The sequence below is a fragment of the Hylobates moloch genome, unplaced genomic scaffold (genome assembly GCF_009828535.3).
Source record: "Hylobates moloch isolate HMO894 unplaced genomic scaffold, HMol_V3 SCAFFOLD_3, whole genome shotgun sequence".
Classification (NCBI taxonomy): domain Eukaryota; kingdom Metazoa; phylum Chordata; class Mammalia; order Primates; family Hylobatidae; genus Hylobates; species Hylobates moloch.
The window spans coordinates 18,204,595-18,230,147 of record NW_026652278.1 but is presented as its reverse complement, the minus strand read 5'-3'; the positions used below and the strand labels follow the sequence as shown (position 1 = coordinate 18,230,147).

The 25,553-nt window shown below is 33.3% G+C and overlaps 1 protein-coding gene across 7 annotated transcripts in view; it reads left to right on the top strand.

Annotated features, from left to right (window-relative positions):
• Window positions 1-25,553, top strand: part of ATRNL1 (attractin like 1) — an 838,515-nt gene that overhangs the window by 128,139 nt on the left and 684,823 nt on the right. For 6 of the 7 annotated variants that reach the window (XM_032176925.2, XM_032176917.2, XM_032176911.2 and 3 more), the window contains exon 10: window positions 18,630-18,784. The exons of the other annotated variant lie outside the window; for it this stretch is intronic. In XM_032176925.2, coding sequence (XP_032032816.1) covers window positions 18,630-18,784 — 155 coding nt within the window. The remainder of the gene's footprint in view (window positions 1-18,629; window positions 18,785-25,553) is intronic. 7 annotated transcript variants of the gene reach the window in all.

The window sequence follows — 25,553 nt, the reverse complement described above, 5'->3', positions numbered from 1 at the left end:
GTAGGCTTTCAATAAAGGGAATACTAATTACAATAAGTGCTATTGAAGTAGAAGAGAAATGATCCCGGATACTGGATGTAAGGTAATGAAATTATAGAGATGATTCTAAATGACTGTGATATAAAGCTATAATAATAATAGCGGCTTGCATGTACACCAAATTTAAATGCATGTCTCTAGTAGCACATAAGTCAGAAAGAGGGGTAAATTAGTGTTAAAAAGTCTGAAAGTTGGCTGGGCATGGTGGCTCATGCCTGTAATCCTAGCACTTTGGAGGGCTGAGGTGGGCAGATCACTTGAGACCAGGGGTTCGATACCAGCCTGGCCAACATGCCGAAACCCCATCTCCACTAAAAATACGAAAAATTAGCTAGGCATTGTGGCACGTGCTTGTAGTCCCAGCTACTTGGGAGGCTGAGGCACGAGAATCACTTGAACCCGGGAGGCAGAAGTTGCAGTGAGCTGAGGTTGCAGTGAGCTGAGATTGCATCACTGGACTCCAGCCTGGGCAACAGAGACTCTCTCAAAAAACAAAAAGAAATTCCAGTTATACTAAATGTGAGAGACTAAATATTCCAGTTAAAAGCCAAGAATTTTTGGATTGGATATAAAAACAAAACTTAGCCATCTGCTGCTTAGAAAAGATAACCTTAAATAAAAATATTTAGAAAAGTTGAAAGTAAAAGGAAAGCATAACAGTTCTTAATTTATGTATGATTTATAGCACAGTGTTGAAATAATGTAAAATTGACCAAACAAAAGAGGACAAAACATAGTGAGATGTTTTTAACCCAATTTTCTTGGTAACTGGTAGTACGAGGAGACCAAAAAACAGCAAGAATATAAAACATTTGAATAGCACAATGAATAATTTTGTCTCATTTGATATTTGAGAATATAATACCTTATAATTGAAGCATATACATTGTTTCCAAGAACAAAGGAACTTTCCCAGAATTTACTATATTCTGGGTTTTAATGCAAGTCTTAACAAATTTAAAAGGATTAAAATAATACAAATTAATTGACCACAGTAAAATAAAAAGTAACTTTTTGGTGATTACATAAAAATAATAAAAACCCTAATATATATGTGTATATATATAATATATATAATATGTATATATGTATATATATTATATATAATATATGTGTGTATATATATTATATATATCGTGTGTGTGTGTGTGTGTGTGTGTGTGTGTGTGTGTGTGTATATATATATATATATTTTTTTTTTTTTTTTTGAGACAGAATCTCACTCTGTCACCCAGCCTGGAGTGCAGTGACACAATCTCGGCCCACTGCAACCTCTGCCTCTCGGGTTCAAGCAATTCTCCTGCCTCAGCCTCCTGAGTAGGTGGGACTACAGGCGTGTGCCACCACACCTGGCTAATTTTTTGTATTTTTGGTAGAGATGGGGTTTCAACCTGTTAGCCAGGATGGTCTCAATCTCTTGAACTTGTGATCCACCCACCTTGGCCTCCCAAAGTGCTGGGATTACAGGCATGAGCCACCGCTCCTGGCCAAAAAAACCCTAGTATAATTTTCATACTTAAAATTACTGAATGATGACACATCAAAATGCATGTGATTCAGCTAAGGAGGGACACTTATAGATCTAAATGCATTTATTAGAAATGATTTTCTAAAAGTCTGAAAATCAATAGTCTAAGAATCCCCTTGAGAAGTTAGAAAAAGAACAGTGACTGATCCCAAAGGAAGGATAAAGAAAATAAAGATATGATAAAGGAAAGGAACATGAGATAAGAGCATGAATTAATGAAATAGGAAACATGTGATAGAAATGATCCATAAAGCCACCAAAACTCAACAGAGTTGGTTGTTTTTAAAAGTAATAGATAAATCCCCACACAGACTTAGAAACAAAGATTACTCAAATAATCCATGTCAAGAATGAAAAGGGATATCATGACAGATCATATAGAGATTAAAAGTTAATAAGAACATATGATAAGCAACTCTATGACAGTAAATTTGAAAAAGTAGATGAACTATGACAAATTTCTAGAAAAACAAAACTTACCAGAATTGACACATGAGCATTGAGATAATCTTATGTCAAATAACTAGAATTTTTAATTGAAACCTTGTTGCCTCACAATACAGAAGCATACATACAGATGAACAAATAAAAACAAAACAAATTCTCCAGGCCCTGATCACTTTACTGGTGAATTTTCCCAAATATTTAAGAAATAAGCATTTAAGAAATAAATAACATCAATCTTTCACAAACTTTCTGGAAACAGAAATAATTATGTTGAGATTTATGAGGCCAGCATAATCTTGATATAAAAATATGAAAACGATGTTACAGGTAAGGAAAATTTTAGTATTATCTTTTCCATGGACGATTCCAGCAATTTAGAAAGAAAATAATAGATTATTTGGGCTCATTCAAAGAATATAAGATTAGTTAAAATTTATAAAATTTGAATAATTAAGAAAATAGAGAAGTAATGATCTATAATCTTCTTGAAAGATGCAGAAAAAAGTATAGATAAAATTTAACATGTATTTATGATAAAACCTCTGGTGAACTAGGAATGTAAGCAAATCATTTATGTGGTAAAATGTACAGGGACACATGAAAACTTTACTGCAAGCATTATGGTGAAATATAGAAAGCTTTCCCTCTAAGATTGGGAATGGGATAAGGGTGCTCACTATCACCACTTTTATTCAACATTTATTGGAATTTCCAGCTAGTGTAATAAGGCAGATTAATATAAAATATAATATAATATGTATATGGGTAATCAGTTGCTGCAAATAACATCAATATAAAAAATTAATCCAGAGTAATTCTGTATACCAGGAACAGTTTAAAACTGATAATTTAAAAATAATATAATTTATGTTACTGTCAGAACATTAATAACCTAAGGAATAAATCTAATGACTTATGTGCAAGATCTTTACACAGAAAACTGTAAAACCTTATTTTGAGAAATTAAATAAAATTTAAATATATCTCAGACCAAATTATGACAATTGTTTGAAAAACTCAATATTATGCAGTTGTCTATTCTGCCCAAATTGATCTGTAGATTTAATGTGATCCCAAACAAAATTTTAGCAGGTGTTTTTCTTTTGGAAATTGACATGGTGATTCTAAAATTTATGCAAAAATGTGAAGGGTCATTTTGGTATAAATTTTAGAGTCTCCATGTCAATTTCCAAAGGAAAAACTTTAGAAGAACAAAGCTGGAGGACTTTTCTATCCAAATTTTAGAAGAACAAAGCTGGAGGAGTTCTCTATCAGATCTCATCACTTATGAAGGTACAATAATTAAGTGTTGTTGCAAAGATAGGGAAATAGACTAATACAGCAAATAGGAATTCCACAGACAGACCTATACATTTATGGGCACTTAATCTAATGACAAAGGTGGAACTACAGAGCAGTTTTTCTTAATAAATTGTTCTGGGCCAATTGGATGTACAGTTGGAAAAAATGAATATTGAACCCTACCTCACGTCATCATAAACAAAGATCTGTTTCAGATCAATGTTAGATCTAAATGTGGAAGTGCAATAATAATCTAGAAGATAACAGAGGCAGATATCTTCATATTTATGAGTAAAGAAAGATTTCTTAAATGGAATTTGAGTAGTTTTATTAATACAAGAAAAATGATAGACTGAACTATATATGTCTAAAAAGTCGGTAAGAACATAAACATTCCATGCTCATGGATCAGAAGAATCAATATTGTAAAAATGGCCATACTGGCCAAAGCAATTTACAGAATCAGTGCTATTCCTATCAAACTACCAATGTCATTCTTCCCAGAATTAGAAAAAAAAAAACTGTCCTAAAATTCATAACCAAAAAAGAGCCCGAATAACCAAAGCAATCCTAAGCAAAAAGAACAAAGCTGGAGGTGTCACACTACACGACTTCAAACTGTACTATAAAGCTACAGTAACCAAAACAGCATGATACTGGTAGAAAAATGGACATGTAAACCAACTGAACTGAACAGAAAACTTGAACATAAAGCCACACACTTACAATCATCTGATCTTTGACAAGGCTGACAAAAACTAGCAATGAAGAAAGGACTCCCTGTTCAATAAATGGTGCTGGATAGCTGGCTAGCCATATGCCAAAGACTGAAGCTGGACCCCTACCTTTCAACATATACAAAATCAACTCAAAATGGATCAAAGATTGAAATCTAAGACCTCAAACGATACAAATCCTAAAAGACAACCAAGGAAATAACTCTTCTTGACATTGGCCTTGATAAATAATTTTTGGCTAAGTCCCCAAAAGCAATTGCAACAAAAACAAAAATGGACAAGTAGGACCTAATCAAGCTAAAGAGCTCTTCACAGCAAAAGAAACCATTAGCAGAGTAAACAGACAACCTACAAAATGGGAGAAGATATTCTCAAACTTTGCATCTGACAGAGGCCTAATATCTGAAATCTACAGAGAACTTAAGTCCACAGGCAAAAGACAAATAACCCCATTAAGAAATGGGCAAAGGACATGAACAGACACTTCTCAAAGGAAGACATACAAGTGCCTAAGAAACATGAAAAAATGGTCAACATCACTAATCATTAGAGAAATGCAAATGAGATATCACACCAGTCAGAATGGCTATTTTTAAAAAGTCAAAAAACAAAAACAAAAACAAAAAAAACCACAGCACGTTCTGGTGAGACTGCAGAGAAAAAGGGAATGCTTAGACACTGTTGATGGGAATGTAAATTATTTCAGCCACTGTGGAAAATAGTTTGGAGATTTCTTAAAGAACTTAAAACTGAGCTACCGTTTGACCCAGCAATCCCATTACTGGGTATATGCCCAAAGGAAAATAAATCATTCTACCAAAGAGACATAGGCACTTGTTTGTTCATTGCTGTGCTATTCACAGTAGCAAAGACGTGGAATCAATCCAGGTGCCCATCAATGGTAGATTAGATTAAGAAAATGTGGTACATACATACCATGGAATATTATGCAATCATAAAGAAGAGTGAAATCTTGTCTTTTGCAGCAACATGGATGCAGTTGGAGGCCATAATCCTAAGCGAATTAATGCAGGAACAGAAAATAAAATAAACCAGACATAAAAGAAAATATAGTATATTCTTCTATTGATATAAAGTTCAGCACCAGGAAAAACAGAATTATGGGCTTAGAAGTTTATGATAGGGATTGCCTATGATTGTGTAGTGATTTGAATGAGTAGCAGCAAAGCTTCTGGAGTGGTTATGTGTTCACTCTGATAACTCGTTGAACTATACACTTAAGATTTTTACACTTTTGGCATATATATTATACTTCATAAAAATTTGTTTAAAAATAGAAATCTGTGTTCAATTTGACTTCTTATATGCTAAAAGATTTTGATAATTTGACATACCAAAAGAGGGTCAATTTTTTATGTAAAGTTAGCAAAATGCATTTTTATTTTCAGTGTTAGAAAAGGATGGAGACATAAAAGTTCAGTCATTTCTGCTATCCCACTCCTTCAGGAGTAGTTGCATCTGGTTTCTTTACATTTAATAAGTAAGAGAATAAACATCTTAAACTTATAGGAGTTCCTGTTGCTCAGAGATGATTCCTTTTATGTTTTTGGTATGTTTTGCTGATTAATATCTTTGCTCAGGGACTTTAACTTTGGTGTAATGATTTTGAGTATTGTGGTCATTGTGATCTTGATTTTATAGCCTTGTTAAATGAGGCATCTCATAACTTTCTTTGCATATGTTTGTACAACTTATAATTGGAGCTTATGTCTTCATTATTTTTCTATGTGAAGAATTCTCTTATAGTGGAGACCTCAGATTTTCTTGGCCTATTGTTTAGGTCTTTTCTTCAATTGTTGTATTCCTTAAGCCTGTGAAAAAGCACAGTAAGTTTTAACATATAAGGAATATATTAAACTTTACCATTTATAACTTTCAGCTGTAATTATCAATTTGTTTTTTTTTTAATTTTTTTGCAGTGAGGGAAAAAAGACTTCAATTTTATTTCTTTTTTTTTTTTTTTTGTGATGAAGTTTCGCTCTTGTTTCCCAGGCTAGAGTGCAGCGGCACAATCTCGGCTCACTGCAACCTCTGCCTCCCAGGTTCAAGTGATTATCTTGCCTTGGCCTCCTGAGTAGCTGGGATTACAGGCACCTGCCACCACGCCAGGCTATGTTTTTGTATTTTTAGTATAGACGGGGTTTCACCATGTTGGCCAGGCTGGTCTGGAACTCCTGACCTCAAGTGATCCACCCACCTCGACCTCCCATAGTGCTGAGATTACAGGCATGAGCCACCATGCTTGCCCAACTTCAATTATATTTCTACAGATGTTAAAAAGATAGGTAGTGAATCTAATGGTAATGCTTCTGTGGTACAAATTAATTCTGTACTTTTAAAATGTCTTTCTAATCACATATACTTAAAAAATATTTTCATAGTGAGGCCACACCTGGTTACATGAAATGATTTAATCTAGCTTCAATTTGATATAATAGAAGTTGTTTTTACATTAAAGTATTGAAAACTATGTTATTAAATTATTGGATTTTTTGTGATTTCTCTAAAAAATTTCCTGTCAGAGGTTTTGGAAAGTGATAGAGGTTAATTTTATAAATTATGTTATTATTTAAAACACATTTCAGTAAATACTGATGAACATCAGCATTTTTCTTTCTCTGCTTACTGAGTGTCTGAAATCTTTTCAATGAAAATTTTGTTGGCTCTTTATCAAGCCGTGTTTTGGGAATAATCGTAAGTAGTTCTCAGTAAGGGAGATTGAGAATTTAAAATTTAATTTTATAAATTTATGTGGGAAATAATAGAAATATATACACACAAGCACACAAACATAGTTGCGAAGTAAGATATCAGAGATTTATTAAAATGAAAATAAAATGTTTATGTAGGCAAAAGACTATTATCTTTAAAAACATCGTAATAAGAGATTTGGAATTTTGGAATGTCTGGTTAAAATCCCATATTGATAATTTAAATAAGTACTTATCTCTGTAGCTTTGCTTTTCACAGTGATTAAAAAATTTGTAGTACTTATTTTTTACTAGTTCTCTTTTATAAATTGGGAAATATTACATATGGACAAAAGACTGTATGATAGTATGTATATATAGTTTCAAAACCATAATAAAATGAATTCCCTGCCTACCTGTGCTAAGAAAGAGGACATTACAATACCCTAGAAGCCCCCATGTGTCCCTTTATGATTATACCACTTATATTATCCCCCTCCAATATTCTTAATATTGTGTTATTTCCTTGCTTTTCATTGCACGTTTTTACCCTCCATATATGTATTTGCCAGCAAACCTTTCATTTAGTTTTTCTGTTTTTAAATTTTTCATAAATTGTTTATCATTGTATGCTTTCTTCAGAGGTCTTTAAAAAGTCAACTTTATGCTCTGGAGATACATTTTAATGGAGAGAGGCAGACAATAAATATGGAAATAAGTAAAATGTATTTTAAATGATAATAAGTGCTATGAAGAGAAAAGAAAGCATGGAAGGAGGATAGGGAGTTTCAGATTGTTGCATTTAAAAAGAGTGGCCAGAGAAGACCTTATAAGACATCTTAATAAAACCTAAAGGCGATTAGGGAGTGAGCCATGCAAATATCTGGGGGACAGGTGTTCTAGGAGGAGGTCCAGCTAGTACAAAAGCCTTGAGATGGGAACATCCTTGTCATTTGGAACAGCAAAGGGGCTAGTGTAGTCGAGTGTCTTGGAGTAGGATGGAAATTATCTTCCTTTAGAGAAATAATTGGAAACCCAATCATGTAGTGCCTTAGAAAACATTATAGAGCTTTTACTTTGGTATGGATAGACTTTGAGGGTTTTGAACAGATATGTGACATATCTGACATATGTGACATGCTCTGACTTAGATTTTTACAGGAGCAGTATTGTAATTACGATGCAAGAGCAGAAGCAGGAAGACCATTTGGGGGGCTATTTTAATGATCTAAGAAGGAGATGATGGTATCTGGAACCGTAGAGGCCAATGTGAAGGTAGTGAGAATTGGTTGGATTCTGAATATATTTTCAAGGTAGAACCAACAGGAATTGAAAAAGCTAGGGGACTGGATATAGAGTGGATGAGAGGGAGACAGAGAGAGAGAGAGAGAGAGAGAAAGAGAAAGAGAACAGTGAAAGATGAAGCAGGCATTTGACTTGAAGACCTGAAAGCATGGAATTGGCATTAGCTGGGATGATGAATTTTGTAGGAGAAGTAGGTTTGGTGTCAGGAAGAATGGAAACTTGGTTTTAGATACGTTTAATTTGAGATCCATATTATACAGCTTGTGGATATGTTAAATAGGTGGCTGGATGTAGGAATTTCAGGATCTGGACACTCTAATTTTCTGGTCAAAGAGATGAGGAGAAACAACCAGAAAAGGAGACTGAGAATGAGCAGTTAACGAGTTAGGAGGAAAACTAGGAGAATATGGTATTCTAGAAGCCAAGAGCATATTTCGAAGGAGAGAGAATTTGTCAGAAGCTGCTGATTGGTAAACTAATATGAGGATTGAGTAATGGTCATGGAATCTGGCAAACTAGTGCTTTTTGCTGAACTTGACAAGAGAAGTTTCAGTGGGTGGCGAAGTCTTGACTGGCATGTGTCAAATAAAGATGGGAGAAGAGGAATTAAAGAAAAGTACTAACAACTTTTTTGAGGAGTTATAAGGAAAGGAAAGAAACAGGGTAACAAGTGGTAAGGGATGTGGGACAAGATATATTTTTTTTAAGTTTGGAGAAATAATTATGTTTGTAGGTTGACAGGGAAGATCAAGAAGATGTCAGAAATGATGCAAAAAATAAAGGGAATAATTTGCTAGAGGGATGTACTTAAGAAAACAAGAAGCAATGGGATCTAGTGAACAAATAGAGTGGTAAACCTTACCTAGGAAGAGCATGGGTACTTTATTCATAGGAACAGGTATGAAGTCAGGTTATTTGAATACAAATACAGGTAAATAAGTAGAGGTGGAGAGAACTCTTGAAAATTTTGTTTCTTTTTATTTTCTCAGTGAAGTAGAAAGTAGAGTCATCACTTGAGGATGAGAATCAGGGATAGTGGAAGATTGAGGTTTGAAAAGAGAAGTAGGAAATGATCATTTAGGAGGGAGGAAGAGTGAATGAGTTAGGGAAATGTAGTAGGATCCTTGGCAGAATTTTGCCATGTGAGAGACCCTTAATGTGCGAACACAGAGCCTTTTTATATTTTCTGCCCTACTGTGGATGCATACTGGAATTGTCCTTAGTTTTTGCTGTTATGAGCAATTTTAGCAAAAATGTTCTTACTTAGTCTTCTATTGTTTCACGACAAGTTTGTCTAAGCTGTTTACTTAATAGTATAAATGCTTGGTCATGATCTATTTTACCCAACTATACTCCAGCCTCATCTTACTAATTTGCACTTCTACCAGTGGTGAATGACAGTTCCCATTTCTTCTCAACAATCTCGTTAAGATTTGATGTTTTTTCATTTTTGAATATTTTTTGCCAGTATGGTGAGTATAAAATGGTGTCCTATTTTGGTTTTAATTTGCGTTTCCTTAATTGCTAATGCGGTATAACGTCTTTTCATATTTATTGGCTAAACAGCTACTCTTTGAAATTTTCACCCATTTTGTCATATGTAGTTGTTTGTGTACACTTTTTTGATAATAATTTTTTGTTAGTTTTATATTTTGCAAACATTTTATCTCCCAGATTGTGGATCATCTTTTTACCCTTTGTGTGATATTTGATAAACAAAGCTTATTAATTTTAATATATCAGAAGTTGTCAATATTTTATGGATTTTGCTTTGTGTCTTGCTTAAATAATACTTACTTACCTTAGTGTTTTCAATATTGCCTTCCACACATTTAGTCTTTAACTGGATAAGGATCTGTGTGTGCGCGTGTGTGTGTGTGTACGACCAGTGCTCCTGGAACTATTTATTGAAAAGTCCATTCCATTAGTGGTCTGCAATACTAACAGTTTTTTTGGTTAGAATTACTTCCAGGTGATTAATAGTTTATATGCTTTATATGCTTTTCTAAGTGAAATCTGTATTCATTTCCTATGGCTGCTATAATAAACTATCATAGACTTGGAGGCTTAAAACAACAGAAATTTAGCTTCTCACAGTTCAGGTGGCTAAAAGTCTGAAATCCAGATGTCAGCAGGGCCATTCCCTCTTGAAAGGCTCCAGGGAAGAATCCTTCTAGCCTTTTCCGGCATTTGGCAGCTCCAGACATTCCTGGGCATACTTTGGTTGTAGCTGCATTACTGCAGTCTAAGTCTTAGACTTCATGTGGACTTCTTGTGTGTTTGTATGTGTCTGAACGTGGCCTTCTTATAAGGACATCAGTCACTGGATTTAGGACCCATACTAGTTTAGTATTAGATCTATGTGACCTCATTTTAACTCAACTATCTGCAAAGACCCTATTTTCGAACTAAGGTCACATTCCAAGTTTCTAGGTGAACAATTTTGGGTGGACAGTATTCATTCAACCAGTACAATATCTTTTAATTTATTTTTCTGTTTATGATTTGATAGACTGAAAGGCAATTGATTTTTATATTACTCTTATGTCTAACAGTTTGCTGCATTTTTGTAATTTATGTGTAGAGTTTTTTAGTTTTTTTTTATATTATGAATGGATGCTGGGTTTTGCCAAAGGTTGTTTTAGGAATGACTTACTTGATTTTTCCACTAAATAATTTAATGTGGAATATTATTTTAATTTACTTTATTATTAACTCAACTTGGGTTAAATCAAATGTAGTCATAATGTATTATGTGTTTTTTTAGTTTGCTAGTATTTTTATAAGGATTTTTACATTGATGTTAATATGTGAGATTCGCACATTTTTTTGGAGATATTCATGTCAGCTCTTTGGTGGTGTTACTTCAGGCTTTTAAAATGAGTTGGGGAGTATTCTTTTTAATACTCTGGAACATTTATAACATGTATATATGTATATATTATTGGAATTATTTTTCCTATTTTAAAATAATAAACTTTGGGCCAACGAGGTCTGATGTTTTCTTCAGGGTGTAGAGTTTTAACTACTGAATTCAATATAATAGTTGTAAGAACATTCAGATGTTCTATTTGTTGTTGAGTCTGTTTTGGTAAGATATATTTAAAGGAATTTATCCATGAAACTGATATCTTCGGTTAAATTGTTATAAAAATGTTCATATGTTCTCTCAGGATCTTTTAATATCTGCAATATCAGTAGTTGTGTTCCTTTTAAATTATTTTTAATACTACATTTATTTATATGTCTCTTTATATCTATGTATTGTTTTTGAATGGAGTTGCTTACATGATGCCCTCTTAAGCATAAATATTTTAAAATGTATTCACTAAAAAACAAAGATACTCTCTTACATAAGAAACAAATTTAGAAAATAATGTGGATAGAATATTATAATCTAACACATTTATTTTTTTCAATTGTACAAATATTTTTTACAAATTATAACAAAATTGCTGGATTCGATTTTTTTCTTTTTCTTTTTTTTTTTTGAGACAGGGTCTCACTCTGTTGCCCATGCTTGAGCGATCTCGTCTCACTGCAACCTCCACCTTCCAGGTTCAAGCGATCCTCTTACTTTAGACTCCGGAGTCACTGGGACTCCAGATGGGTGCCAGCAGGGCCCACTAATTTTTGTATTTATTAGGGACTGGGTTTTGCCATGTTGCCCTGGCTGGTCTCGAACTCCTGAGGTCAAGCCATCCACCTGCCTTGGCCTCCCAAAGTGCTGAGATTACTGGTATGAGCCGGATTTGATTTCTTAGTAAGTTTTCGTGAATGTTCACATATGTGATTGGCCTGCGGTTTTCCCTTTTAATACTCTCCTCAGATTTTGATACTTTTTTCCTTACCGAGTTTGGGTATCTTTTCCTGATCCAGGATTATATCCAGGCATGCAGACATTTAGTTACCATGTCTTTTAGTCTCCTTTAATTTGGAATGGTCATGATCTTTCATTTGAAGTGTGTGCCTGGTTTGGGTTTATCTGATGTTTCTACATGATTAGATTCACATTTTGTATTTTTGTTAGGGATACCAAAATGTCATATTCTTCTCCCATGGCTGGTGAAGTTAAATTTTTGTGAAAAAACCTTTTTTATTGAGATAAAAGTCATAACATAAACTTCTTAATTTTGATCATTTAAAACAGTACAATGTAGTGGTTTTCAGTATATTCATAATATTGTGCAATTATTACCACTAGTTCCAGAATATTTCTATCAGCCCCAAAAGAAACCGCATACCTGTCTATTCTCCCTATCTCCATCTTCTGGCAACCACTAATTTAGTTTCTCTTTCTCTATGGATTTGTCTAATCTGGATATTTTGTATATATGGAATTGTACAAACATGGCCTCTTGTGTGTGGCTTCTTTCACTTACTGTAATTTTTTTTCCACAGTTCCTCCATATTATACCATGTATCAGTGCTTCATTGTTTTTGTTATGACTGAATATTTCATTATCTCAACATACCACATTTTTAAAATCTGTTTGTCAATTAATAGACGTTTGGGTTGTTTTCACTTTCGACTATTAAGAATGAGACTGCTGTGAACATTTCTGGAAAGGCTAACTTTTATATCTTGGTAAAAGTGTTATATTTTAGTTTTCTCAATGGTAAAGATACTATTTTTCCTTTTTAAATTACTAAGTGCCTTATTGGGAGATACTTTCAGATTATGTAAATATTTTATTTCTTATTAAACCTTTATGTAATAGTTTTAATACCCATTGATGATTCTCACTAGAAAGAGTTATTACTATGATGTTTACTAAGTGGTTATATTTCATTATTCCTTCTTAGTCTCCCCAGCCTATATATTCATTTATATCAGTATGAATTCATGTATTTTTATTTTATTTAATGTTTTGTAATCAATTGCTATTCTTTATTCTGGTGCTTATATTGTCCCAGATTTGCCCAGTGAGCTCCTTTCAATCAGGTGTCTGTATTCTTTAGATATGTCCCCATAATTCTTTGTGCACTCCTTTACCTTCTGCACAAAAATTTGATTCACATCTGGTACTCTCCCTGCCCTAGTGCTCGAATAAGTCATTTCCCCCAAGGAACCTAGGTTCCTTTTAGTGGAGAATGTTCTTTAAAAACAGATTAGAGAACTAGGCATGCTTATTGCTGTTTTGACAATGTAATTTTTCCCCAGACCCTTTCAGCAGTTATAGCCAGAAAATACACACACACACACACACACACACACACACACACACCTCTCTATATCCAATTATACATCTGGGCATATATCTGTAGCTCTACATATCTATCTGTGCTTAAATGCTGTCTGTCTAAATTGCATAATGATGCCATACAGCATTACAGGGATCATTTTTGCCTTCCCCTCTTTCACATTTGTAAATCTCTTCTGCCAGTGAGAAACTTGGTTTCCATTTTATGCGTCATACATTACAAAATACTTTTGTATATGAAGTATGAGGAACAAGATTTACTTTTTCCATTTAATATATCATATCTGGTAAATCAGATATAATTTTAATCCCTACCATTTTTGTTTGTTTTTTTAACAATAAACTTTATGTTTTAGAGCAGTTTTAGTTTTATGGATAAATGAGCAGAAAGTACAGAATGTTTCCAAATACTCTCTTATCTCCCTTATCCCCAGGTTCTCTATTATGTGTCTTATGTGAATATGGTACGTTTGTTACAATCAATGTGTCAATGTTGATAAATTGCTCATTAACTAAAGTCCATAGTTTATATTAGGGTTCACTTTTGTGCTGTATATTCTATGGATTTTCACAAATGTATAGTGACATGTATCTACTATGATCATTTCATACAGAATATTTTAATTTTCCTAAAAATAACCTGTGATCCTCTTGCTTATCTCTTCCTCCCTCTAAACTCTTGGCAACCACTGATATTTTTACTGTCTCCATACTTTTGCCTTTTCTAGAGTGTCATAAAGCTGGAATCATGTAGTATGTAGCCTTTTAATTTTGGCTTCTTTCACTTAGCAATAAGCATTTAAAGTTCTTTTATGTCTCATCATGACGTAATAGCCCATGCCTTTTATTGCTGAATTACGTTCCATTGTATGGAAACCATCTTTTGTTTATCCACTTACCTATTGAAGAACATCTTGGTTGCCTCCAAATTTTGACAATTATGAATAAAGTTGCTATCTGTGTGCAGATTTTTGTGTGGACATATTTTCAACCCATTCAGGTAGATACCATGGAGTGCAATTCCTGGATGGTATGTTAAAATTATGTTTAGTTTTGTGAGAAACTGCCAAAGTGGCTGGCTGTATCATTTTTCATTCCCAGCAGCAATGAATGAGAGTTCCTGTTGCTCTAGATCCTTGCCATCTTTTGTCAGCATTTTAGATTTCAGCTATTCTAATGTGTGTGTAGTGGTATTTCATTGTTATTTTAATCTGCATTTCCCTGTGACATGTAATGTGGGATATCTTTTAACATGCTTACTTGACATCTATATGTCTTCTTGGGAAAGGTGTGTGTTCAGATCTTTTGCCTTTTTAAAAATTGAGCTTGTTTTCTTGTTGAGTTTTAAGGGATCCTTGTATAATTTGGATACCAGTCCTTTATTAGCTATGTGTTACAAATATGTTCTCCCAGACTGTGGCTTCTTGTTTCATTCTCATAACAATGTCTTTCACTGAGGAGAGGTTTTAAATTTTAATAGAGTCCAAATTACGACTTTTTTCTTTCATCATTTATGCTTTTGTTGTTGTATCTAAAATGTCATCACCAAACCCAAGGTTACCTAGATTTTCTCCTATGTTATCTTCTAGGAGTTTTATATTAAATAATTTTGCATTTTACATTTAGGTCTGTGATCTATTCTGAGTTAATTTTTGTAAAAGATGTAAGGTCTGTATCTAGATGATTATTTCTATTATTACTACTGTGATGCCCTGTTTTTCCAGCAATATTTGTCCAATAGACAGTCCTTTCACTGTTGAATTGTTTTTTCTATTTTGTCAAATATCAGTTGACCATATTTGTATGTGTCTATTTCTGAGCTCTCTATTCTGTTTCCTTGATTTATTTGTCTATTCTTTTGCCAGTCCCAGGGACTGACTTGATTACTGTAGCTTTATAGTAAGTCCCAAAGCCAGGTAGTGTCAATCTTTGACTTTGTTCTTCTTCAGTATTGTGCTGGCTATTTTAGGTCTTTCACCTTTACCTATAAATTTTAGAATCAGTTTGATAATAAATTTAGTAAATTTATTACTAAAAATCTTGCTGGAATTTTGATTTGTATTACACTGAATCTGTATATCAAGTTGGGAAGAACTGGCATATTGCCAGTATTAGTTTTCCTATCTGTGTTCATGTACTATCTCTTTATTTATTTAGATTTTTGGTTTCTTTTATTGTTTGTAGTTTTCCTCATAACCAGTCTTGTACATATTTTGTTAGGTTTCTACCTAAGTATTTCTCTTCTTTTGGTTCTAATGTAAATGGTATTGTGTTTTTCTACTTGTTGACTGCTGGTATGTAAAAAATCAATTGTATATTACCCTTGTGTCCTGTAACCTTGCTATACTAGCTTATTAGTTCTAGAGGGTTTTTGTTGTTGTTGTTGTTGTTGATTCTTTGGGATTTACTTCGTAGACAGTCATCATTTGTGAAAAAAGACCGTTTTATTTCTTCCTTCCCAATCTGTATATCTTTTACTTCCTTCTCTTGTTTCATTGCAGTAGCAAGGACTTCCACTAAAATGTTGAATAGAAATGGTGAGATGAAACATCCTTGCCTTATTCCTTTTCTTGGAAGGAAAACATTGTTTCTCACCATTAAATATGATGTTTTTATAGATGTTTATCAAGCTGAGGTATTTTCCCTCTATTCCTAGTTTGCTGAGTTTTTATCATGACTGAATGTTGGATTTTGTCAATGCTTTTTCTCCATCTATTGATACGATCATATGATTTTCTTTGTTACCTTATCGACATGATGGATTGAATCAATTGACTTTGAATGTTGAACCAGCCTAGCATATTTGGAATAAGTTCCACCTTCTTCTTCATTATATTTAAATTATCTTAGCTTAAATATTGCTCTACTAGATAATATTTTGTGCCTTGATCCATATTATTAATTTACTGTCCACTAGATTATAGTATTTTCTTGTTTGTTTTGTAAAGAAAAATTAGAGACCAGAGATTGATTTATTTTATTTTATTTTATTTTATTTTATTTTATTTTATTTTATTTTATTTTGTTTTTTTTCGATGGAGTCTCACTCTGTCACCTGGGCTAGAGTGCAGTGGTGCGATCTCAGCTTGCTGGAACCTCCGCCTCCCAGGTTCAAGCAATTCTCCTGCCTCAGCCTCCCGAGTAGGTGGGACTTCAGGCGCACGCTACTATGCCCAGCTAATTTTTTGTATTTTTAGTAGAGATGGGGTTTCACCATGTTGGCTAGCCTGGTCTAGAACTCCTGACCTCGTGATTCGCCCACCTCCGCCTCCCAAAATGCTGGGATTACAGGCGTAAGCACCGCGCCTGGCTGGGGCTGTATTTTTTCTTAGCCTACCTCTCCTCCTGGGGAAAAACTTATGTGCTACAGCTTTGGAGTTGTAGGTGGGTAGGCTTAGTGGCCTGTTCCTCTTAGAGTAACAGCGCTACTTTATGTACAGAGTACTAGATGGGGATAGTAGTCTCTGGAGTCTTCTCAGCTTGGCTCTTTTGGCATGCAGCACTCTGCCTTATGAGTGAGATAGGGATGAAGACTATTGGGTCCGATGTTGTTAGCCTGCTGGAATTGGTGTATAGCTACCACCCTATGAGTGGCAACTGGGCAGAGGAAGAACACCCAGACCTCTCATGATCTTTCCCAGAACAGAGCTTCTGTAACCCAGAGCTGGAGGGAATGAGAAGTGCTGGTATCCTGCCACTCCTAGTGAGATATCGCTGGCCTGGAGTGGGAGTTAAGGGATGAAGGAGCCTTATGTTCTTGGCTTTACTTTCCTGCGGTAGAATTTCTATCATGCTGAATTGGTTGTGTGTGTGTGAGGCAGGGGTGAGGGGGTTGGGGTAAGTAATGTATCTATTGCCATAGACTATTGCTGTTCTTTTGGAGTAAATGTTTCTTTATTTGGTGTTGCTCTTAGTAAAATTTTCTGAGAAGGTTAATCGTTGCTTTTTATAATTTTTACCAATTATAGTTCTTTTCCCAGTGGGAGTGTTTGTGGAACTCCTCATGTTGCCATTCTGTAAGTGAACTTCATACTCTTTTTCCTTTTTTTTTTTTTTTTTTGTTTTGGAGACAGAGTCTCACTCTATTGCCCAGGCTAGAGTGCAGTGATGCGATCTTGGCTCACTGCAACCTCCACCTCCTGGGTTCAAGCAATTCTCCTTCCTCAACCTCCCAAGTGGCTGGGACTACAGGCGCATGCCACCATGTCCGGGTAATTTTTTGTATTTTTAGTAGAGACAGGGTTTCTCCGTGTTAGCCAGGATGGTCTCGATCTCCTGATCTCGTGATCCACCCGCCTTGGCCTCTCAAAGTGCTGGGGTTACAGGTGTGAGAAAACACTGCGCCCGGCTGAGATTCATATTCTTTAGAAATTAATTGGTATTATAATCCATGGTTTTGGAGCTACTACATATACTATACTAACTATACTTTACATATTAGCTGTGTTTATGTTTATAATAATTCTAACTTCTAATTGTTTGTATCAGGGCTTTAGAGTAGTTATTTAGTATTTATTTATATTGTCATGCACCTTTACTACATATCCATTCATTCAGATCAGTTATAATTGTGAGCATATATTTATAATACTTTCTCTCAGAATTATACTTTAATTAAAAGAACATTTATATTAATTTTAATGTTTCACAAGATGCATTGTAATTGTAATTTTTGATTACACAAAAATATATATCTCAAATATATATATCTTGAGCAAATGTACCTATTCATCAATGAGTGCAATCTATAGACTCCACTTAGGTAAGGTACAAAAACAGCAAATGAATTTATGCTGTTAGAATAGTGGTAATATTCTTATAGTTTTTTATGTGAGTGCTAATTACTTAGTTGTGTTCATGTTGTGAAAAATCATAGAGTTTTAGGCTTCTGATATGTGCAGTTTTACGCATCTTATACTTAAATAAAAACTTAAAAGTTTATTTTGGGGTCCATATGAGTTATAAAGTTTTAACCAAATACAGTTTAGACTAAATTTACTATATTTAACTTTTTACTTATTTGGTATTTTAAAATGATGTTTTGGGCCTCTAGTTTTAAGACGGCTTGTTTCCTATCTTTGTAAATGAAAAAATAATTTATAATATAAATTATGAGTATTAAAAATTCTTTTTGATATTGTGTCTCTTCAAAGCATGTTAAGATGCTATGAGCCTCAAAATTTTTTTTTGAAATATTGAAGTTTAGAGGTCATTTATAAATTGTTAAAAAATATGTTTTTTTCCCCCACAATTCCAGGGAAAACTCTATATGCAAAGTAGACCCTTTATATAACATATATAAAATCAGGGAGGTCATTTTATCCTTTGTAATACATTTTTAAATTTTATTCTGTAGGACTATTTTGAAAGAAAGTGGGTTTGCCAGATACCTTCATTCAGCTGTTCTTATCAATGGAGCTATGCTTATTTTTGGAGGAAATACCCATAATGACACTTCCTTGAGTAACGGTGCAAAATGTTTTTCTGCCGATTTCCTGGCATATGACATAGGTATGTATCTGTTAGGATTGTACAAAGTAGGAAATATCAGAAATTTTCCATATAGATATTCTCAAATACATTAATTGATAGCATGTGTATATGTCATTTTAGAGATAAGTGATAGAATATGAATGGAATTCTTTCTAATTTCAGCATAGTAGTATTATAGGAATAGAGCCAGGAGAACAGAAGTACTGAGCAGAAGTAGTGGTAGATACAGGGGAATACAAAAAGCTAGATTTGGATGTCCTTTTTGAAGACTTTTTATGTTGTTTCCCTTTGTGAACACTATATCAGTTTATTGTGTTTGCTACATATTAATTTTGATAATGGGTAGATATGGAATACTGTCGAAATTTTTATACATAGTAGGAATGTAAACATTTTAGATTTTAAGGGATAAGCAAAAACATATTTTATATTAAACATTTCAGATATACTTACTAAGTATAGGAATCTAATAGAACTAGAGAAAGGAATAGAGATAGTAGAGCTAAAGAAATAAGATTTTGAGATGAAATGGAAACCCAGATGCATCTGGGAAACAACTACATAAGCATGTTTTCCCAAAGAACCAAAAACAGAGTACATTTATACAATTCACCTAATTTTAGCTATGCAGTATAGTCCTATCAATTTCTGAATATTTAAGTGAATATATTTATTGAAATACTAAATTTAGGTATCCAGTAGACCCTTGTAGTGAAAACATTGTTTTTCTATGTATCATATTATATATAAAACCTGGCTGATATTTAAAGTATACTTATCAGTACTTAAGAGCACTTTTTATTGAGGGTATAAATAAAGTATTATACCAATTTGAAGCAATTAGGAAACATTTTTATAAGTAAAAATAAAAGAATAACACATTTAATAGATGTAAGAAGTATGCTTTTTCTCTTAAACCTCATAAAGGCACATAATCTGCTTTGGTAAATTATTTCAAGTAGAATCATGTAAAGAAAACTATGACTATTAATAAGAACTTTAATCTTTTTACTATTACGGTTGTTTCAAAGGAAATTCCTAGTAGTAAAGTTAAGCATGGTTTTTAAATCTGAGTAATGAATGTCATTCTGTGATTAATCATTCGATACTAATAATTTAATCTTTTTCTTTTTGAAATAATAATTTGAAGTGGTAACTCCTGATAAACACGGGATTGTCTCAGCTTTTAGGAGGCTCATGAATCATTGTTTAAAATTAGTAAAATGGGTTGAATGAAGTACTGAATCTAGGCTGGCAGTGACTTTATCTCATTGCTAGATTGGGCCTGTCAGTATATTATTGTTTTGGTTATGGTGATAAGACACTGGGCTTATCTTTCTGGAAGCTGATGAAAGTTTTGTTTGTTTGTTTTTCTTCTGGGGAAAATAATCCCACAAAAAGTATAGATTGTTGTTGTCATTGTTAAAAATCCATGAAGTGGAATTTTGAACTTTTGCAAAGGTTCTTCAAGGAGCTTTCATACAATGTCTGTACTTCGATGGAGAATTTAAGGTTGAGCTATTTTCTGGCTGACGTAATGGGAATGTATTTTTATTTTTTTCATATTGCTGAAGATGATGATATATCAAGTTTTATGTGTCAAAAAACTTAGGTGAAAAAATTTGGAGAATTTTGTTTCAGAAATAGATGTCAGATTATGATGATTGTAATTACTACTGTTTATTTAATTTCCTTCTATATGCTAGGTACTATGTTAAGTAATTTATATACAAAATCTTTAACCTACCTTGTAGCATGGTATTATTATCCTAATTTTCAGAAGACTAAACAGATGAGAGTAACAGGAACTTGCCAAAGCCATGCAGGTAGTAGGTGGTAGATCTAACTTTTGTAACTCCTAAAACTTGTGGTAGTCTTTCTATTTGACTACATCATGCTAATTAGTTGGGCCCAGTGTATGTTCTTAATTATGGCAACAAATTACCTTATTCTTAGTAATGCTTGTTTCTTAATGCTGTGGAAATATAGAAGAAGATATGAGTTCCATTTTTTCAAGCAAGTTCTTCAGACTGGAGGAAGGAATAGCATATTTTAAACAGTTTTACATTTTAACAAAGGTTTTTTTTTTACCCTGTGCTAACACTGACAACAAAAACATAAAGACAGTTCCACAATTCAACATAGGTTAAAACTGTTTGGCTTTATGTCACTTGATTATTTGTAGGTAGTTCTCAAAAAGGTTCTCTAAAATAATCTGTTTTATCCTCCTGGGTTTGGAGTATGAAATGTTGGACTATTTTCCTGGGAAAAGGTATTTTTCATATTATTCTTTATACTTCAACAAATGTCTTTCAAAATAATTGTTTTCCTCATGGAGTATGTTTTTCTGGAAATAGATATAAGCATTGTATAATAAACCAATTAGGAAAAAGAAAAAATGTCATGTTGCTAGTTTTTCTTTTCACTGTGGTACACCGGGACTTTTTTGGTGCATTTATGGAAGGCACTTAAAAACTTAGCTGATTGTTTTGTGTTATATGATATTTAAACAAATAGGAATATTTGTGCCATTTCTAATTTTTTATTGTTGTAAAATGTATTATTTCAACATTACTCTCATAGTAAATTTTATACAGTCAATATCGCTAATCTTTGGGTATATAACCTTGCCTTCACAAGTCCCATTCTATTATTGCATGATGGATGTAGAAGGCATATGCTGGTGATTTTCAAACATGCCCATACCTTGGCATCCTCTTTGGAGGTTGGTTGGAAAAAAAAACTAACTTATATAATCAGATTCTTTGAGACTGGATACTGGGCATCTATGTTTTTTAAAAGTGACTAAAGTGCAGCTGATAATACAGCTAGGGTAGTGAATAAGAGGTTGAGTATAACACATAGCATGACACATTTCTTAATTTGACTGTAACATATGACATGACACGTTTCTTAATGTTCTAGTTTGTAAATCTAGTTTGAGGTCAGATTTTAGAATCCAAAAACTATTAATTTTATTTTGTTATTGTTAGTGCTGTTATTATTACTTTCTGAAAGCCACCGTGACACCTTCTTCAAGGTTAACAAGAACTTTCTGGTAAAGATAACCTATTTAGAATTCACACAGAATTCTGAAACAAGATGCAAAACAACTTACTGACCATATTTTTTCTTAATCAAAAAGATAATAGAGGATAATAGAAACATGAAAATGTAATTTCCTGAGTTAAATTATTTAAGAATGGGTAGGGAATAGGATTTGTATAAGAACTATATCTTGCAGAAAGCAGAATAGCTGAAATTTCAAATGAGATTTAAAGAATAATCAAGTTTTCAAAATAAATTCCCTGAACATAGTGGTTTACTTATGACATTAATTTCTTTGTAGGTGATTATTTAAAAACTAAATCGGTAAAAACTAAAAAGTAATTTTGTATTTGAGAAAGTAATATTTTAATTGGTAGTATATAATAATGTATATTCTTAACCATTTTATAATACAGTGAAATTGCAGTTCTGTGTACTCTTAAAAGATCACTTAACTGGCCGGGCGCAGTGGCTGACTCCTGTAATCCCACCACTTTGGGAGGCTGAAGCAGGCTGATCACCTGAGGTCGGGAGTTTGAGACCAGCCTGACCAACATGGAGAAACCCCGTCTCTGCTAAAAATACAAAAATTAGCTGGATGTGGTGGTGCATGCCTGTAATCCCAGCTATTCAGGTTGCTGAGGCAGGAGAATTGCTTGTACCCTGGAGGCGGAGGTTGCAGTGAGCCGAGATCAGGCCATTGCACTCCAGCCTGCGCAGCAAGACTGACCATCTAAAAAAAAAAAAAAATCTCTTAACTAATTAATGAAGCCTAGGATCCCTGATTTTGTCCAACTGTTTGGAGTGATATATATGTATACATATATAATAGATATAGTTTGGTAAGGCATATAATTTCATAGCAAAATCGTATTCAAATTAAGACATCTAATTATTTAATTTTTTGGAATACTCATGCAAAATTATGAAAACTCCAATCTGCTTGCTTTTCATGTTTATAATTATTTTTATTTTCTGGAGGTTATTTTATTAGTTCCTCTCTCTGTTTATCAGTATTTCTCTATGCACTTCGTTAAATTCTTAGGGCTCTTTCCTGATGAAAGTGGTACCACTTACCTGGCCACCTGAAAGAAACAATTTCTTTGTAGATCAGGAAAATCCTTAGAATCATCACACATTTCTTTCAATGAATTTAGCCGACTGTTGACTGTTTTAAGCTTCATTGTATCCTTTGCTCAAGGTGTTCTCTTTCTTTTTTGGGGGATTATATACAAGAAATAGTAGTTTAATCTTTTTTAAAAAGAGGCCAATAAGTAAAAGAAAAAATAACCTTTTATTTTGAGGAAAGGATGAACTAACATTTATCTGTTTTCAGTAGTGCTTGGCATGTCACACATGATTTATAATATAATTATTGTTACATCTGTGTAGTGTACATTAGTATATTTAATTTATAGAAGAAGACACTGTGATTTACCATGGTTAAACCCAAACTCACACAGGCTATAAGATGTTGTATTCAGAATTTGAAGTTAAGTCTACATTCAGAGTCCTTTTGATACTAACACTATACACTGTGATATTTATTTTTCCTGGTTTAACAGGAAAAGATTGGAATTTTAGTTGGAAAGAATTTGTTAGTGTAATACGGCATTCAAAAATAGTTTTTATCAATAGATTTAATCATATTTCTGAGATGTATTTGAATTTCACTCTACCTGTCCCCCTCCCGAATAAGTTGATTGGAAAATAGTGACCTCAAGATAGAAAATCTAGGAGAAAGAAAAGGATAATGGATAATGAATCTCTCTCATTCTTAACAAGTCTGTATCCATTTTGAGAGACTGTATTGAATACAAAAATTACTGAATAAAGATTAATGAAAAAAATGCTCTGAAAAAGCAGCCTCTTTAATAAATAGTGCTGGGAAAAGTTGACATTCATTTGCAGCAGTATGAAACTAGACCCTCCTCTCTAAACTAAAAATGGATCAAAACAATAAAACAACAGAAAACAGGAAAAATCCTTGAAGACATGGGTCTGGAGAAGATTTTCTGAAAAAGGCCACAACAGCACAGGCAACAAAAGCAAAAGTAAACAAATGGGATCATATAAAAATAGAAAGCTTTTGCAAAGAAAAGGACAATCAACAGAGTGAAAAGACAACCTCCAGGAGGGGAGAAAATATTTGCAAACTATTCATCTGACAGGGGATTAGCATCCAGAATATATAAGGAACTAAAAAAATCTCAATGATAAAAAAAACTCAACAAACAATCCATTTTGCAAATATTTAACAAAAATAGGCAAATGATCTCAACAGATATTTCTCAAAAGAAGACATACAAATAACCAATAATATATGACAACATGCTCAACATCAGTATTCATCAGCGAAATACAAATCAAAACACAATGAAGTATCATCCCACGCCATTTAGGATATCTGTTATCAAAAAGACAAAAAAAATAACAAATGCTGGTGAGGATGCAGAACAACGGGGAAATGTTTTTGATGGAAACGTAAGCTAGTACAGCTACTATGGAGAACAGTATGGAGGTTCTTCAAAAACTACAAATAGAACTATTGTATGATCCAGCAATACCACCACTGGACATTTATCCAAAGGAAAGAAAATCAGTATATTAAAGAGACACCTGCACCTCCAGGTTTATTGCAGTACTATACACAACATCCAAGATATGGAACCACCTAGGTTTCCAAGAAGAGATGAATGAATTTGAAAAATATGGTATATATACATGCTGAAATACTATTCAGCCATAAAAAGAATGAAGTCCTATCATTTGTGGCAACAAGGATGGAACTGGAAGACATTATGTTAAGTGAAATAAGCCAGGAACAGAAAGTTAAACACTGTATGTTTTCACTCATATGTGGAAACTAAAAAAAGTTGATCTCATAGAAGACAAAAGTAGAACAGAGGATACTAGAGTCTGAGGAGGGTAGGGGGAAGTGGTAGGTTACACAGAGAGATTTGTTAATACAAAATTACAGCTAGATAGGAGGAATACATTGTAGTGTTCTATACCAGTGTAAGATGACTGTAGTTAACCATTATGTATAGTTTCAAATATCTAGAATTAGGATATTGAATATTTCTAACACAAAGAAATGATAAATGTTCAAGATGATTGATATGCCAATTACCCTGATCTGATCACTATACATTATATGTATTGAAGCATCACTATATACTCCATTAATATGTACAATTATTTCTCAGTAAAAAATGTAAAAAAGGAAAAAAGTTTTAAAAAGTCTTAACTCTTGGGGGAAGAAGGCAGGACAAAGAAGTCATGAATGCACAATGAAAATTTTAAAATAAAATATTAACACATAGGATCCAACCATATTTCAAAAGTTTAATAAACTATGATCAAGTAGGATCCATTCTAGGAATTCAACTGTGATTCGTTATCTGGGAGTCTATATAATTTATTAGTTCAAAACTACTAAAGCAACAGGACATATCATTGTATGTTAAGCCACTATAAAATCATTTCACCTACTTTGGCTGGCAGACAGTATAAAACTAAATAAATATTTATTTAATGAATGCCAGGGGACAAATCCTAAGAGAAGATATGGGTATGAATGAGTTTTTTTTTTTAACTGAGAATGAGATAACCTAGAGTAAATTGTGCTTATTTCAGAATATGAAAAGAAGTTTTGAAGTAGGGAGCCAAAAAACAAAACCCCAGTTAAGTACCATCATTTCAGGGGCAGGTGGGAAAAGATATTTGGCAACATCCA